The sequence below is a fragment of the Pelodiscus sinensis genome, chromosome 30, assembly GCF_049634645.1.
Source record: "Pelodiscus sinensis isolate JC-2024 chromosome 30, ASM4963464v1, whole genome shotgun sequence".
NCBI lineage: Eukaryota > Metazoa > Chordata > Testudines > Trionychidae > Pelodiscus > Pelodiscus sinensis.
The window spans coordinates 14701007-14715103 of NC_134740.1; the positions used below are offsets into that span (position 1 = coordinate 14701007).

At 62.3% G+C, this 14097-nt stretch overlaps 2 protein-coding genes across 3 annotated transcripts; both read left to right on the forward strand.

The window, feature by feature from the left end:
* The first annotated feature begins 882 nt into the window (after window positions 1–882).
* On the forward strand, window positions 883–4288 carry LOC142821045 (ribonuclease pancreatic-like). The gene is made up of 2 exons (XM_075911820.1): window positions 883–1024; window positions 2456–4288. The coding sequence occupies exon 2, from the start codon at window positions 2468–2470 to the stop codon at window positions 2921–2923; it is 456 nt and encodes a 151-aa protein (XP_075767935.1). The 5' UTR covers window positions 883–1024; window positions 2456–2467; the 3' UTR covers window positions 2924–4288.
* Window positions 4289–8002: 3714 nt separating this feature from the next.
* LOC142821044 (ribonuclease-like) lies at window positions 8003–10039 on the forward strand. 2 transcript variants are annotated; one of them, XM_075911818.1, is made up of 2 exons: window positions 8003–8156; window positions 9457–10039. In XM_075911818.1, exons 1-2 carry the CDS (start codon window positions 8087–8089, stop codon window positions 9921–9923), a joined length of 537 nt encoding a protein of 178 aa, XP_075767933.1. In that variant the 5' UTR covers window positions 8003–8086; the 3' UTR covers window positions 9924–10039. The 2 variants fall into 2 exon arrangements, with proteins under 2 accessions (XP_075767933.1, XP_075767934.1); XM_075911819.1 differs by having other exon boundaries at window positions 8013–8156; window positions 9460–10039.
* The last annotated feature ends 4058 nt before the right edge of the window (window positions 10040–14097 follow it).

Below are 14097 nucleotides of genomic sequence, written 5' to 3' on the forward strand. Positions count from 1 at the left end.
GTGCGCGGTCTGCCACTTTCAAAGGGATTTAGACACCCACTTTCCAACCAGTTTCTTTATCCCCCTGGCAGGAGGCTGAGGGTCAGGATGGAGGGACGCTGGCTGAGGTGTCGGGAAAACTGGGCCTACCCATCCCCCCGCGGTGAAGAGTGACCCCTTTGCCGAACGCCCAGTCCCACCCGGCGATCAAGGTGGAGCAGAAAAGGTGCAACGCGAGGTGACCGAACCGGGCCCGAACACGCAGGCCCCCGGCCATCGCGCCAGGGCGGCGGTTGGCTCATGCCTGGTAAACGAGTGAAGCGCGGGACCGGAAATCCCTGGAGCCCGACAGGCGCGGGAGGAATTGGGACTGACTGAGGGGTACGTGAGGGGAGGGGATGTTCCACCCGGCGCCCCCTTGGGGGCTCTTAAAAGGGGCGAGATGGGGAGGAAAACGAGTGTGGGAGATGAATCCTAGAACCTCAGGGTGGGCAGAGACCTCAGGAGTCACCGAGTCCGGCCCCCTGCCCAAGGCAGGACCAGCCCAACTAAACCAGCCCAGCCGGGGCGTGGTCCAGCCGGGACGTAAACACCTCTAGGGACGGAGACTCCACCCCCTCCCCAGGGAACCCGGCCCAGCGCTTCCCCGCCCGCCTTGGGAAATCGTTTTCCCCAATTCCCCACCTCGAGCTCCCCCCTGCAACGTGAGCCCCTTGCTCCTGGCCGGGCGGACGAAGGCTCTGCCCCCCCCCCACAGCGATTGCACCTGCCCCGGCTGGCCCGACACACCCGGCGGCTTTGTGGGGAGCCCACGTCCCTGGCAGGACTGGCGCCGGCCCTGCCTGCTGGGCCACGGCTTCTAATTGCCAGATACCAAGCGTGCGGCCCTGCCCAGCTGCTGATTAGCATCCCCTCCCACTCCACCCCCTCCCCCGGCCGGCCGGCCCTATATGGCCCGCTGCCGGCGGCCAGGAGGAACAGAGGCAGGCGCAGCGCTGCAGAGGCCAGGACCCGTCGCACCCGCAGCAGCCAAGCAAGGACTCCGGTGAGGGGCAGGGGATCCCGTCAGGCGGGAGGGGGGAGCTGGCCTGGGGCTGCCGCTCCAGGGCTCCTTGCAGGGAGGCAGCGTGAGCTAGTGGCTATGGCGGCGGGGCTCAGAGCCAGGACGTCTGGGTGCTGGCTCTGCCGCGGGGTGGGGAGCCACGGGAGGGAAGGGGCGACCAGGGGACATGGAAACGCCCAAACTTGCCTCTAGACGGCCCAGGGGAAAGGTGACCCCCGGCTGCTGTGTGTTTGTGTCCCTGTGTGTGGGGGGGGGGGCTGTGTGCGTGTGCATGAGTGTGTGTGAGTGAGAGTGAGTGTGTGCATGTGTGTGAGTGAGTCTGTGTGCATGTGTGTGTGAGTGAGTCTGTGTGCGTGTGCATGTATGAGAGAGTGTGTCTGTGTGCATGTGTGAGTGAGTGTGTGTGTGTGCGCGAGTGAGTCTGTGTGCGTGTGCGTGTGTGTGAGAGAGTGAGCGTGTGCGTGTGCATGTGTGAGAGTGTCTGTGTGTGTGTGAGTGTGTGCGTGTGCATGTGTGTGAGAGTGAGAGTGAGTGTGTGTGTGTGTGCGTGTGCATGTGCGTGAGTGAGAGTGAGCGTGTGCGTGTGCATGTGTGAGAGTGAGTGCGTCTGTGTGCATGTGTGTGTCTGTGTGCATGTGTGGGTAAGTGAGTGTATGTGTGTGTCTGTGTGTGTGTGCATGAATGTGAGTGTGTGTGTGTGTGTGTGTGTGTGTGTGTGTGGCCTGATCCAACCCCCCCCCCCACACACACACACTCACCAGCAGTGGCAGGGGAATGTGGGGCAGTGTGGGCCTAGCTCGCTGTGGTCCCCCCAGTCCCCAACGTGTGAGGAAGACCGACTCCTGCTGCTGGTGCCAGACCCCTGCCTCCCTCGTCCCCCAGGTGCATTGCAGGGAGCTTGGGGGAAGAAGGGTGGGGGCAGGGCCGGGGAGGGCGGAAGGGGGGGTCCTGGCTCTCCCCAGAATCGGGAGCATGAAGCACATAGAAAGGTCTCACCGCGTCGCACTTGTCCACCCCGTGTTTTGTGACGGGGAGGTTTCCCTGGCGTTGCAGCATGCTTCAAGGCCGGGGACGCAGGAGTCGGGGCGGGGGCCTCGGGGCCGGGGGTGCAGGATTTGGGGCGGGGGGCTCGGGGCCGGGGGTGCAGGATTTGGGGCGGGGGGCTCGGGGCTGGGGGTGCAGGAGTCAGGCAGTTCCTTCTTAGGGGGGGGGTGTCTCTGTGTGTGTGTCTGTCTGTGTGTGCGCGCCCTGATTTTCCGATTATCCTCAATCCCTATGCTGCTCCCCCCCCCCCCACAGCCTCCTTCAACAACATTGGTGGCCCCACCCTGTGGAATCCCGGGACTCCTAAGCACCTGCCCCCTTTGCCCGCCCCACACTGACTCCATGCCTCTTCCCTTCGTGCCCCCGCAGCCCGCCCCAGCCATGGCTCTGCACGGCCCCCGCCCGGCCTCCCTGCTGCCCCTCCTGCTGCTGCTGGCCGCCGGCCTGGCCCTGAGCGCGGGGCAGAACTGGAACCCGCTGAACGACCTGTTCCGCAAGCGCCACGTGGACAATCCCCGCAGCTTTGACAGCGCCACCATCAACGACTACTGCACCAAGATGATGTGGAGGCGGGCGCTGTACGGCCGCCACACCAACACCTTCATCAACGCGCCCCCCGCGGTGATCAACAACGTCTGCAGCACGGACGGGAAGGTGAAGGGGCCCTACCGCTACGAAAGCAACAACTCCTTCGACATCACCGTCTGCATCTACAACCACTTCACCCTCTCCTACACCGGCCTCAGGACCAACCAGAAAATCGTCCTCTCCTGCTGGAAGGGCCTCCCGGCGCTCTACATCAAACACATGCAGCCTGAAGGCATGATGGTACCCTAGTCCACTCCCCCCAGCCGGCCACCGGGGATGCCTCACCTACCTCTGAGCAGGGGCACAAGTACAGGGGGGCGGCACCCCACCCTCTGCCCCTAGGGCCCATTATACCACATAGCTGCCCCCACCCACCCTCTGCTGCCCCCTAGTGCCCATTATACAGTATAGCCGCCCCTTCCCAACCCACCCTCTGCTGCCCCCTAGTGCCCATTATACAGTATAGCCGCCCCTTCCCCACCCACCCTCTGCTGCCCTCTAGTGCCCATTATACAGTATAGCTGCCCCTTCCCCGCCCACCCTCTGCTGCCCCCTAGTGCCCATTATACAGTATAGCTGCCCCTTCCCCGCCCACCCTCTGCTGCCCCCTAGTGCCCATTATACAGTATAGCCGCCCCTTCCCCACCCACCCTCTGCTGCCCCCTAGTGCCCATTATACAGTATAGCCGCCCCTTCCCCACCCACCCTCTGCTGCCCCCTAGTGCCCATTATACAGTATAGCCGCCCCTTCCCCACCCCACCCTCTGCTGCCCCCTAGTGCCCATTATACAGTATAGCCGCCCCTCCCCAACCCACCCTCTGCTGCCCCCTAGTGCCCATTATACAGTATAGCCGCCCCTCCCCAACCCACCCTCTGCTGCCCCCTAGTGCCCATTATACAGTATAGCCGCCCCTTCCCCTCCCCACCCTCTGCTGCCCCCTAGTGCCCATTATACAGTATAGCCGACCCTTCCCCACCCCACCCTCTGCTGCCCCCTAGTGCCCATTATACAGTATAGCCGCCCCTCCCCAACCCACCCTCTGCTGCCCCCTAGTGCCCATTATACAGTATAGCCGCCCCTTCCCCGCCCACCCTCTGCTGCCCCCTAGTGCCCATTATACAGTATAGCCGCCCCTTCCCCCCACCCTCTGCTGCCCCCTAGTGCCCATTATACAGTATAGCCGCCCCTTCCCCACCCACCCTCTGCTGCCCCCTAGTGCCCATTATACAGTATAGCCGCCCCTTCCCCACCCCACCCTCTGCTGCCCCCTAGTGCCCATTATACAGTATAGCCGCCCCTCCCCAACCCACCCTCTGCTGCCCCCTAGTGCCCATTATACAGTATAGCCGCCCCTTCCCCGCCCACCCTCTGCTGCCCCCTAGTGCCCATTATACAGTATAGCCGCCCCTTCCCCACCCACCCTCTGCTGCCCCCTAGTGCCCATTATACAGTATAGCCGCCCCTTCCCCACCCATCCTCTGCTGCCCCATGTCATTTCTTGGGTGCTCCAAGCTAAGGTCCATCCCAGACTTTGCCCTTGAGTTAAGCAGCAGCCCCTGGTCCCACGCTGCTGGAGCTGTGAATTCTGAATAAATCTGGACTCTCCCCAACAGCCCCCGTGTTCTGGTTCCTGTGTCTCAGGGTTTCCCATCAGCAGTTCGAACTCTGGGCCCTGCCGGCCCTTCTCTGTGCGCCCCGCGCTGCATAAAACCTGCGGGAAGGAGGGCTCTGGAGGGAAAGCAACCAGCCCGGGGGCCACTGTGAGCAAGGACAGTGCGCTGGTTTGGTCACGAAGAGGCAGGCGGACCGCACGCCGTGTCTGGGAAGGACAAATCCCAGCTGTTAGAGGGCACCACACACAGCAATCCCCAACTTCCTGGGGCAGGCCCTTAGCCAAGATGGGACGAGAGCCAGTTTAAAAGTCTCTGGGGCGCGTCCTGTGTCAGGTGGGTCAGCGAATCCGTCCGGGCCCCTGTCCTTAGCAAAGGCGCTTGGGGAGCTGAGGGCAGGAGCGAAGACGAAATGGAGGCAGCTCCAGGAGACTTTTATCACCTCGCCCGTGCGGAGGGAAGCCCGTTGTTCTCCTCAGGCCACGCCCGGACCCGTCCCCTTTGGACGGAGGAATGGAAATGAAGGATTTCGAAACTGCACGTGAAGCGCTGAGTTACAAATCTCCCGCTTCATTTGCAGACCCGCGGCCGAGCGCTTTTTCAGACGAGATATTGTCGGGGGGGAAAGCGTTGTGGACAAGGCGCGTCCGGAGAGACACGCACCCTTTTTCCAAAGACCCCGTTCCCCTGAACACATCGGGCTCCGGGGGATCTTTCACAAAAGGGGGTTTCTAAAGCACCCCGTCCAGAACGCTTTTTGGGGAAAATAGCTCTTCCGAAAACGCGCTCGGTGCGAGGATGCAAGTGAAGGGGGAGGCTTGTAAAACAGTGCTTCGTTTGCAACTCCCAAGCCCTTGGTTTCCGTTCCTCCGTCCAAGGGGGACTGTAGTCTCGACGTCGGCTCTGTGCTGGCGCCTCACCACACGGAGTTCACCACTCCACCCCCAGCTCCTTTTTGGGCACGAAGCCACGGAGTACCCGTCTGTCTCCTCCGCGGGCAAGGTGCCATCGTGTACCAGAGCAGCACTGAACGGCGCAGCAGAGTCCGAGCCCCTAGCGTGGCCAAAAGCACTAACTATGGGGGTTCCCCAGCACGGTGCAGGGAGGTTCCTGGGGCAATTGCTGGAGGAGGACAGTGTCCCATGTGACGTCTGACCCACCCCACCCCACGTCCCTCGGGGCCGCCCCGTCCCAGCCCCTTAGAGCTTCTGCGGGACAAACCCCAGAGTTCTGGGCCCCGTTCGGGTCCCACGTCCCCGCCCGACGCCAGGGACTCAGGCAGTCACGGAGAACAAGGAAAGGTGGCCCCAGGTTGCCGGTGCTCCAGGCAGCCCCACCTGCCCTGCCCCGCTTGGCCTTTCCTCCTGCCCTTCCTGCCGAGGCTGCTCCTGCAAACAACCGGCCACGGCCCTGCCGCCGCTGCCAGTCGCTCCCACACGGAGACGGGCACGAATGGAATTACACAGGGGGCAGGCGCGCCTAGGGAGGCGTGGCACGCAGGGGAGCAGGTTCTGTACCTGATGGAGCTCGTAGATTAGAGCTTTCCTAATGTGCAGGCGCCTTGATCGTGCCTGTGAACGGCCAGGCTGGGTCCGAGCAAAGGCCCGTTCAGCCCAGGGTCCTGTCGGCCCACAGTGGCCAGTGCCCGGTGCCCAGAGGGGAGGGAACAGAACAGGGGATCACCTAGTGATCCCGCCCCTGACAAACAGGCCAGGACCCCATCCCTGCCCACCCTGGCTAACAGCCATTGACGGACCCAACCTCCATGAATCGATCTAGCTCTTTTTTGAACCCCGTTAAAGTCCTGGCCTTCACAATGTCCTCTGGCGAGGAGTTCCACAGGTTGACCGTGTGCTCCATGAAGAAAGACTGCCTTTGGTTGGTTTGAAAGCTGCTGCCTGTTAACATGCCAGGATGTGGCTTCACTGCTCCGTGGCCAGCGGGCTGTCCTTGTGGAACGGGGGCTAGGAGTTCAAGTCTGCATCTGAGCTCCAGGCAACCCGCCCCTCTCCTCTGTTCCAGTTCCGGCAGCCCCTGGGGTAGATGGGCTGTGACCAGCAGCTTCAAAACCGCCCAGGGGCTATAGACGCCCCATTTTCCACTTGCGTCCAGGGCCTCCATGTTCCTGGTGAAGGGCGTTGCCATCTCCTCCCCTGGAATCCCTGCTGTTCAGAGGAGAAGGAAGTGTCTGCAGTTCCTCCTGACGAGCCGCCGCTGTCTGCAGCAGGCTGGGTGGGCCGGGGAGCTAGAGGGAGTCTGCACCCGCCCCACGTCTGAACCCTGATCCAGTTCAAGCCAGGCCTGAGCCCCACAGCCAGCTCCTACCTGCATCTGTGCTCGGTCTGCTCCCGGGGGCAGGAGCTGGTTTCGAGGCAGGGGGAGCAAGGTCTCAAAGGGTGGCTTGTTCAGGAGGCTCACGATGGAGAAGTCCAAAGCTGACTGCCTGGGGGGCCAAGGGAGCTCACAGAAGGGGAGGGGGCAGGGGGAGGGCAGGCGGAACGTGGGGCGGGTACCTGCGCACGTTTCCTCCCCCGCACACGTACAGAGCGACTTTGGGCTGGCGGTGGGTCGGTCCGGGAAAGCTTCGGTGCAGGGGGCAGCGGCCGGCCGGAAAGCCAACGGAATTCTGGGACTCCTTTGCAAAGGGACAGATGAGGCTGTGGGGAAGGGGGGGGCAGGGCTGGGCTGGCAGGGGGCTGTGGGTCGGGCGTGAGGGGCACAGGAGAACTGCGAGTTTCCAGGATTTGGACGGGGTCGGGGGGGTGCCCTCGGCGTACACACACGACACCGCAAGAGCAGGGCTAGCACAGGCCAAACCAGCAGTGGAGACAAGGAGGCCTGGATGTCGGACCAGGCCGCCGGCCTCGGGAAGTTCCCAGGGTCCTGGCAGGCTGGCACCGAGGCAGTTCCCCAGGGGTGAAGTGTGTGCCTGCCACTGCTACCCACACTACTCTGCCATTCCTGGGCGCGCCCTGAGATGTGGGAATATGAGTCAGACGTGTGATGCTGTTGCAAAAAAAGTAACCATGATTCTGGGCGGCATGAACAGGTGTGTTGTGAGCAAGACACGAGGAGTCGTTCTCCCGCTCTGCTCTGCGCTGGTTAGGCCTCAGTTGGAGGATTGTGTCCAGTTCTGGGCATCGCATTTCAGGAAAGATGTGGAGAAATTGGAGAGGGTCCAGAGAAGAGCAATGAGAATGATGAAAGGTCTAGAGAACATGAGCTATGAGGGAAGGCTGAAGGAACTGGGTTTGTTTAGTTTAGAAAAGAGAAGACTGAGGGGGGACATGAAGTGGTTTTCAGGTATCTAAAAGGGTGTCACAAGGAGGAGGGAGAAAACTTGTTCATCTTGGCCTCTGAGGATAGAACAAGCAGCAATGGGCTTAAAGGAGGTTTAGGCTGGACATTAGGAAAAACTTCCTGCCTGTCAGGGTGGTCAAACACTGGAATGAATTGCCCAGGGAGGTTGTGGAATCCCCGTCTCTGGAGACATTGAAGAGCAGGTTGGATAAACGTCTATCAGGGAGGGTCTAGATGAGGCTGGGTCCTGCCGTGAGGGCAGGGGACTGGACTCGATGACTCTCGAGGTCCCTTCCAGTCCTAGTGGTCTATGATTCTCTGTGCCGGGGGAGCCCGTGTCCTGCCGGCTCCCCGGCCAGGCCCAACCTGCTGGGCCGCAGCTTGGCATCAGAGGAGACTGGGAAGAGCGGCTGACCCAGTTCTGCTGGCTTCCTGGATTTCCCCTCCCACGCCTCGCCCGCCACGCCTGGCCGGGCTCTATAAAACCTGCTCCCAGGAGCATGGGGCGAGGTCTGGCTCCACAGAGGCTGGGATCCGTGCCACCAACGCCAGCGAAGGAACAGGACGCGGGTGAGTCGCAGGGGAGCCTGCACACCGGAGGAGAACTTTGCATGGGGTGGCGTCTGGCAGGCAGCGTGAGCTAGTGGGTAGAGCTGAGGGGGACGGGGAGCCAGGATTCCAGGACCACGAGGAGAGCAGCAGGGAATAGAAGGTTCCCTGGGGCTCTGTGTAGCGCCTTGTGCCATGGGGTTCACGTCTTCCCAAGGATAGTCACCTGCCTTGTGAATAGAATAATGACTCCGCCTTGTGTGGGGCAGGGCGGGCTGGCAGGCATGAGACCCTGGCGCTCCGTCGGGACGGGACCACGGGCTGTGGAGGAGCTGAGGGGGGCAGCTGGCAGATTATATTACAGGGGGCAGGAGGTGGGATTAAATTACAGGGGGCAGGAGGTGAGATTAAATTACAGGGAGGCAGGAGGTGGGATTAAATTACAGGGAGGCAGGAGGTGAGATTAAATTACAGGGGGCAGGAGGTGAGATTATATTACAGGGGGCAGGAGGTGGGATTAAATTACAGGGAGGCAGGAGGTGAGATTAAATTACAGGGAGGCAGGAGGTGGGATTAAATTACAGGGAGGCAGGAGGTGAGATTAAATTACAGGGGGCAGCTGGCAGATTATATTACAGGGGGCAGGAGGTGGGATTAAATTACAGGGGGCAGGAGGTGGGATTAAATTACAGGGGGCAGGAGGTGAGATTAAATTACAGGGGGCAGGAGGTGGGATTAAATTACAGGGGGCAGGAGGTGGGATTAAATTACAGGGGGCAGGAGGTGAGATTAAATTACAGGGGGCAGGAGGTGGGATTAAATTACAGGGGGCAGGAGGTGGGATTAAATTACAGGGGGCAGGAGGTGGGATTAAATTACAGGGAGGCAGGAGGTGAGATTAAATTACAGGGGGCAGGAGGTGAGATTAAATTACAGGGAGGCAGGAGGTGGGATTAAATTACAGGGGGCAGGAGGTGGGATTAAATTACAGGGAGGCAGGAGGTGAGATTAAATTACAGGGGGCAGGAGGTGAGATTAAATTACAGGGGGCAGGAGGTGAGATTAAATTACAGGGAGGCAGGAGGTGGGATTAAATTACAGGGGGCAGGAGGTGAGATTAAATTACAGGGGGCAGGAGGTGGGATTAAATTACAGGGGGCAGGAGGTGGGATTAAATTACAGGGAGGCAGGAGGTGGGATTATATTACAAATCAGGGCAAATTGCCTCTGGATAGCAGGAGGTTTGGAGCCAGGAGGGTCCATGCAGGAGGCAGATCCCGCCCCGTCCTGTCTCCATCCATCTCCCTCCATCTCCTTACAGGAGGATCCAGTGACCCACCCGCCATGGCCACGAGAGGACCCCGGCCCTGGCTCCTCCTGCCGCTGGCCCTGCTGGCCGCCTGCCTGGCCCAGCCCAGCGAAGGGGCCAGCTACCAGGACTTTGTGAACCGCCACATCGACTTCCCCAAGTCCAGAGTCCCCGGCAACCGGAACTACTGCGATATCCTGATGGCGCGCCGGGGCCTGACCCGTCGCAGCTGCAAACCCACCAACACCTTCATCCACGCGCCCTCCGGCCAGCTCCGGGCCGTGTGCGGCCGCGGCGGGAGGCCCGTCTTCAGGAACCTGCGCGACAGCCTGAGAAGGTTCCCGGTCACCATCTGTCGCGAGGTGCCGGGCTCCCGCCCAGGGCGGTGCCGGTACCGGGCCTCTGGCCGCAACACCCGCGTCCGCGTGGCCTGTACCCAGAACCTGCCGGTGCACTTAGACCCGCAGTACCTGTCCTGAGCCGGGGTCCCCAGCCCCCCAGCCTGCTCGACAGCCGCTGGCTCTGCTGAGCCCGGGGGAAGCTGCCGCTTTGCTGAATTTTCTCGCGGCTCCTGCCAATAAAACCCTTCCCTGCGCACGCAGCACGAGGGCGAATTTGTGTGTGTGGGGCGGGGGGGGGGGGAGGGCCCCAGAGGGAAGGGGGTCGGGGCTCAGGGCCAGGGCCTCCCAAGTGCCCTCCCCTCCCACAGCATGAGACCCATTGGCACCCGGCGGCGCGTCTGCCACAGGAACCCAGGGGGGGATGTGTCTGGAGGATCCACTGAGAGGGTTAAACCAGGCAAAGTGCTCAGAGACATGGCCACTTCCTGCCCAAGCCTGGGGGTCCATCGCTGTAAGCCCTCAAACCTCACACAGAGACCCCGGATCGACCCCACATCTCCAGAAACCTCATGAGCAACCCCCGGAGATCCCCTGTTCCTCTGGGTTGCCCCCCCCCAGCCTCCCACATCCCCCACTTCCCATGAGACACCCCAGTGCTCCCTGTGCCCCCCAGCCCCCCTTACACAGAGGAGAGGTTATAACCCATCCCCCCACCTCCCCTCAGACACCCCAGTGCTCCCTGTGCCCCCCCCAGCTCCCCTTACACAGGGGAGAGGTTATAACCCATCCCCCACCTCCCCTCAGACACCCCAGTGCTCCCTGTGCCCCCCAGCCCCCCTTACACAGAGGAGAGGTTATAACCCATCCCCCCACCTCCCCTCAGACACCCCAGTGCTCCCTGTGCTCCCCAGCCCCCTTACACAGGGGAGAGGTTATAACCCATCCCCCACCCTCCCTCACACACCCCAGTGCTCCCTGTGCCCCCCAGCCCCCCTTACACAGAGGAGAGGTTATAACCCATCCCCCCACCTCCCCTCAGACACCCCAGTGCTCCCTGTGCTCCCCAGCCCCCTTACACAGGGGAGAGGTTATAACCCATCCCCCACCTCCCCTCAGACACCCCAGTGCTCCCTGTGCCCCCCAGCCCCCTCACACAGGGGAGAGGTTATAACCCATCCCCCCACCTCCCCTGAGACACCCCAGTGCTCCCTGTGCTCCCCAGCCCCCCTTACACAGGGGAGAGGTTATAACCCATCCCCCCACCTCCCCTCAGACACCCCAGTGCTCCCTGTGCCCCCCAGCCCCCCTCACCCAGGGGAGAGGTTATAACCCATCCCCCACCTCCCCTCACACACCCCAGTGCTCCCTGTGCCCCCCCAGCCCCCTTACACAGGGGAGAGATTATAACCCTGTGCATAAAAGTCCTTAGCATCTGCTTCAGAGTCCCATTGAACCTCTCCACCAACCCGTTGGTCTGGGGGTGATACGCCGAGGCCCAGGTGTGTTGCACCCCACTCTTCTCCCACAAGCACCGGAGCAGGGCCGACATGAAGTTGGACCCCTGGTCCATGAGAACCTCCTGGGGAAACCCCACCCTGCTGAAAATGGTCAGCAGTGCGTCTGCCACCGTGTCTGCCTCGATGGAGGGCAGGGCCACGGCCTCAGGGTAGCGTGTGGCAAAGTCCACCACCACCAGGATGTATTTCTTCCCTGTCCGGCTCGCTCTGTTGAAGGGCCCCACAATATCCATCGCCACCTTCTGGAAAGGCTCCTCTATGATGGGCAGGGGTCTCAATGCAGCTTTCTTCCTGTCTTGGGCCTTCCCCACTCGTTGGCAGGAGTCGCAGGACCGGCAGTACCGCTGGACAGCTGCAAACATCCCCGGCCAGTAGAAGTGTTGGAGCAGCCTCAGCCGGGTGCGCCGGATCCCCTGGTGTCCCGAGAACGGGATGTCATGGGCCAGGTACAGCAGCTTGCGGCAATACCTTTGGGGAACCACCAGCTGCCGCTGGAGCCCCCACTCCCCTACCTTCCCGGGGGAAAGCCATTCCCGGTACAGGAATCCCCCCTCCACAGGAACCTCTCCTGGCAGCCTCCCACCAGGGGCTGAGCTGCGCCCAGGTCGGCCCGATCCCACAGGGTCCGCAAGGAGGGGTCTGCCTGCACCTCAGCCTGGAATTCAGTGGCTGGGGCAGGGACGGGGACCTGTTCCCCCACTCCCCACTTGGGTCCAGAGTCCCAGCTCGGCCGGGCTCCGTGTCTGCTGGGATGGGGCCCTGCGCCCCCTGCAGGGAGCCCTCCCCTGGGTCAGGGTCACCAGCCCCTCACTGGCTCTGGTGGTGACCAGGGCCCTGTGGGGTCCATCTGGCCACTGCTCTAGGTCACCCCCCATCAGCACGTCCGTGGGCAAGTGCCAGTGCCCCCCACTTCCCTGGGGCCCCCCTTGGCCTCCATTTCAGATGCACCCGGGCTACAGGCACCTTAAACGGGGACCCGTCTATGCCCCTCAGGGTCAGCTGAGTGCTGGGCTCCATGTGGTCTGGGGCTACGACCTCGGGCCGGGCCAGCGTCACCTCTGCCCCCGTGTCCCAGAAACCCGTCACCTCCCTGCTGTCCACCTCCAGGAGCACGAGGCTCTCGCTCCGCAGGGGCCGCCCTGCCCCCACCCGGTACACGGAGACACCTGCCTCCGGAGCATCAGGTCTCTGGGAGGGGTCGGCATGAGAAGCCTTCCCCCCGCTCTGAGCTGAGGTTTGCCTGCCGGCCCCTGCCCCGGGGCAGTCTGCCCTTCCCCAGCCCCAGCCAGTTACCCCGGAAAGTCTCGGGTCATGGGACCTGCCCTGGTGCCTGGGGCACTGAGCCCTCTTGTGGCCCCTTTGCCTGCAGGTCACTTTGGGCCGGTTCCGTCTGGGCCCTGCCTGTCTCTCTGGGGCGTGGATGGCTGGCCCCAGTCTCTTGGGTTCGCCCTGTAGGTGATTTCCTCCGTCGCTCAGCGGAGAACCGGTCCCTGCGCGATTCCCGTTCTCCCCAGGACTCCCGTTCACACCCGGACCGGCTCTCCGTGAACTCGTCCACCAGCCTCCCGGCCTCCTGGGGGTCCTCTGGCCTCAGGCTGGGCAGGCACGCTCCATAGCACTGCTCCAGCATCATCAGCTTAGCAGCTCCTCTGCGCTCTGGGACCCGGCCCCGCACACCCACTTGCGGCAGGATTGCGCCAGGCGGGAGGCCAGGTCCACACAGGTCTCCCGTGGCCCTTTCTGCACCCCCTGGAACCTCTTCCTGTACGTCTCAGGGCTCAGCCCGGACTTGTGCAGCAGGGCCTGTTTGACCCGTTCGTAGTCGCCCGGCTGCAGATCCTCCAGCTGCTTGAACCCCCTGTGGCCTCCTGATCCAGCAAGGGGGGAGCTGTTGCAGCCGGCCCGCTGGGGGATCTGGTGCAGCTCACAGGCAGCTCTGCCGGGATGGACCCGCCCTGGATGAACCGCGGCTGGCGGCGCGTGGCCTGGTGGGCACCGCAACCCTCTGGTGGGCTCCAGTCCTCCCTCCGGTCTGAGAGCCTGAGATGCTCTCCGGCGGCGTCTGGCTGCTCCCCGCTGGGACAGGATCCAGGCCCCTGGATGGGTCACTCTCTTCCAGCCAGGCAATCAGCTGGGCCTTGGTCGCTTTCCCCACGGGCAGGCCCCTCTCTCTGCACAGCCCCACAAGGCTGCCCTCAGGAGCAGGGCTGTGACGGACCGGGCCGTGTCTGGGCACAGCTGAGGGCGTCCGCTCAGGGCGAATTGCTCAAATCCGGGGCTCCTTACAGCCCCCGACTGGCAACCTCTCCAAACAGGCCACAAACCAGTCCCACAGAGCGCTTCAGCTGCCTGCCTGAAGCCTCCCGAGCAAAACCCCTCTGACACCCCAGCAATATCCGTGCCCCAGATGGCCCCAGGCCTATACACAGGTGGGGGGTCCTAGCACCCAATCCCACCTACCCCAAACAAGTCCTGTCCGGTTCCAAGAAACCAGCCACAGATCCCTGGTCAATTTACCCTCTGGACCTTACCCACAAATCACGCTGGGCCAATCCTTTATAATATATAGCTAAAGGTTTATTATTACAGGAAAGAAAAGCCTGAGAGTAAGGTTATTAAAGTACAGTACGTTACATGCACCGAATCTCCCAGTTCTCGGTGCAGGCTCTAGCAGAGATGTTGCAGCTGCTGGTTTAAAAGTTCTTATTGCACATCCTACGATCAGGATGGGTTCACAGGTCCTCCGGGCTCTTCAATCCCTGCAGTGCTGCCTCTGGGATGAAGTGCTGAGCTGA

What these genes read in the sequence shown, in the direction of transcription:
- LOC142821045 (XM_075911820.1), top strand. Translation starts at nt 2,468, where the DNA reads ATGGCTCTGCACGGCCCCCGCCCGGCCTCCCTGCTGCCCCTCCTGCTG.
- LOC142821044 (XM_075911818.1), top strand. Translation starts at nt 8,087, where the DNA reads ATGGGGCGAGGTCTGGCTCCACAGAGGCTGGGATCCGTGCCACCAACG. An exon ending in AGCGAAGGAACAGGACGCGG is followed by an intron (nt 8,157 to 9,456) that starts GTGAGTCGCAGG and finishes ATCTCCTTACAG; the next exon opens with GAGGATCCAGTGACCCACCC.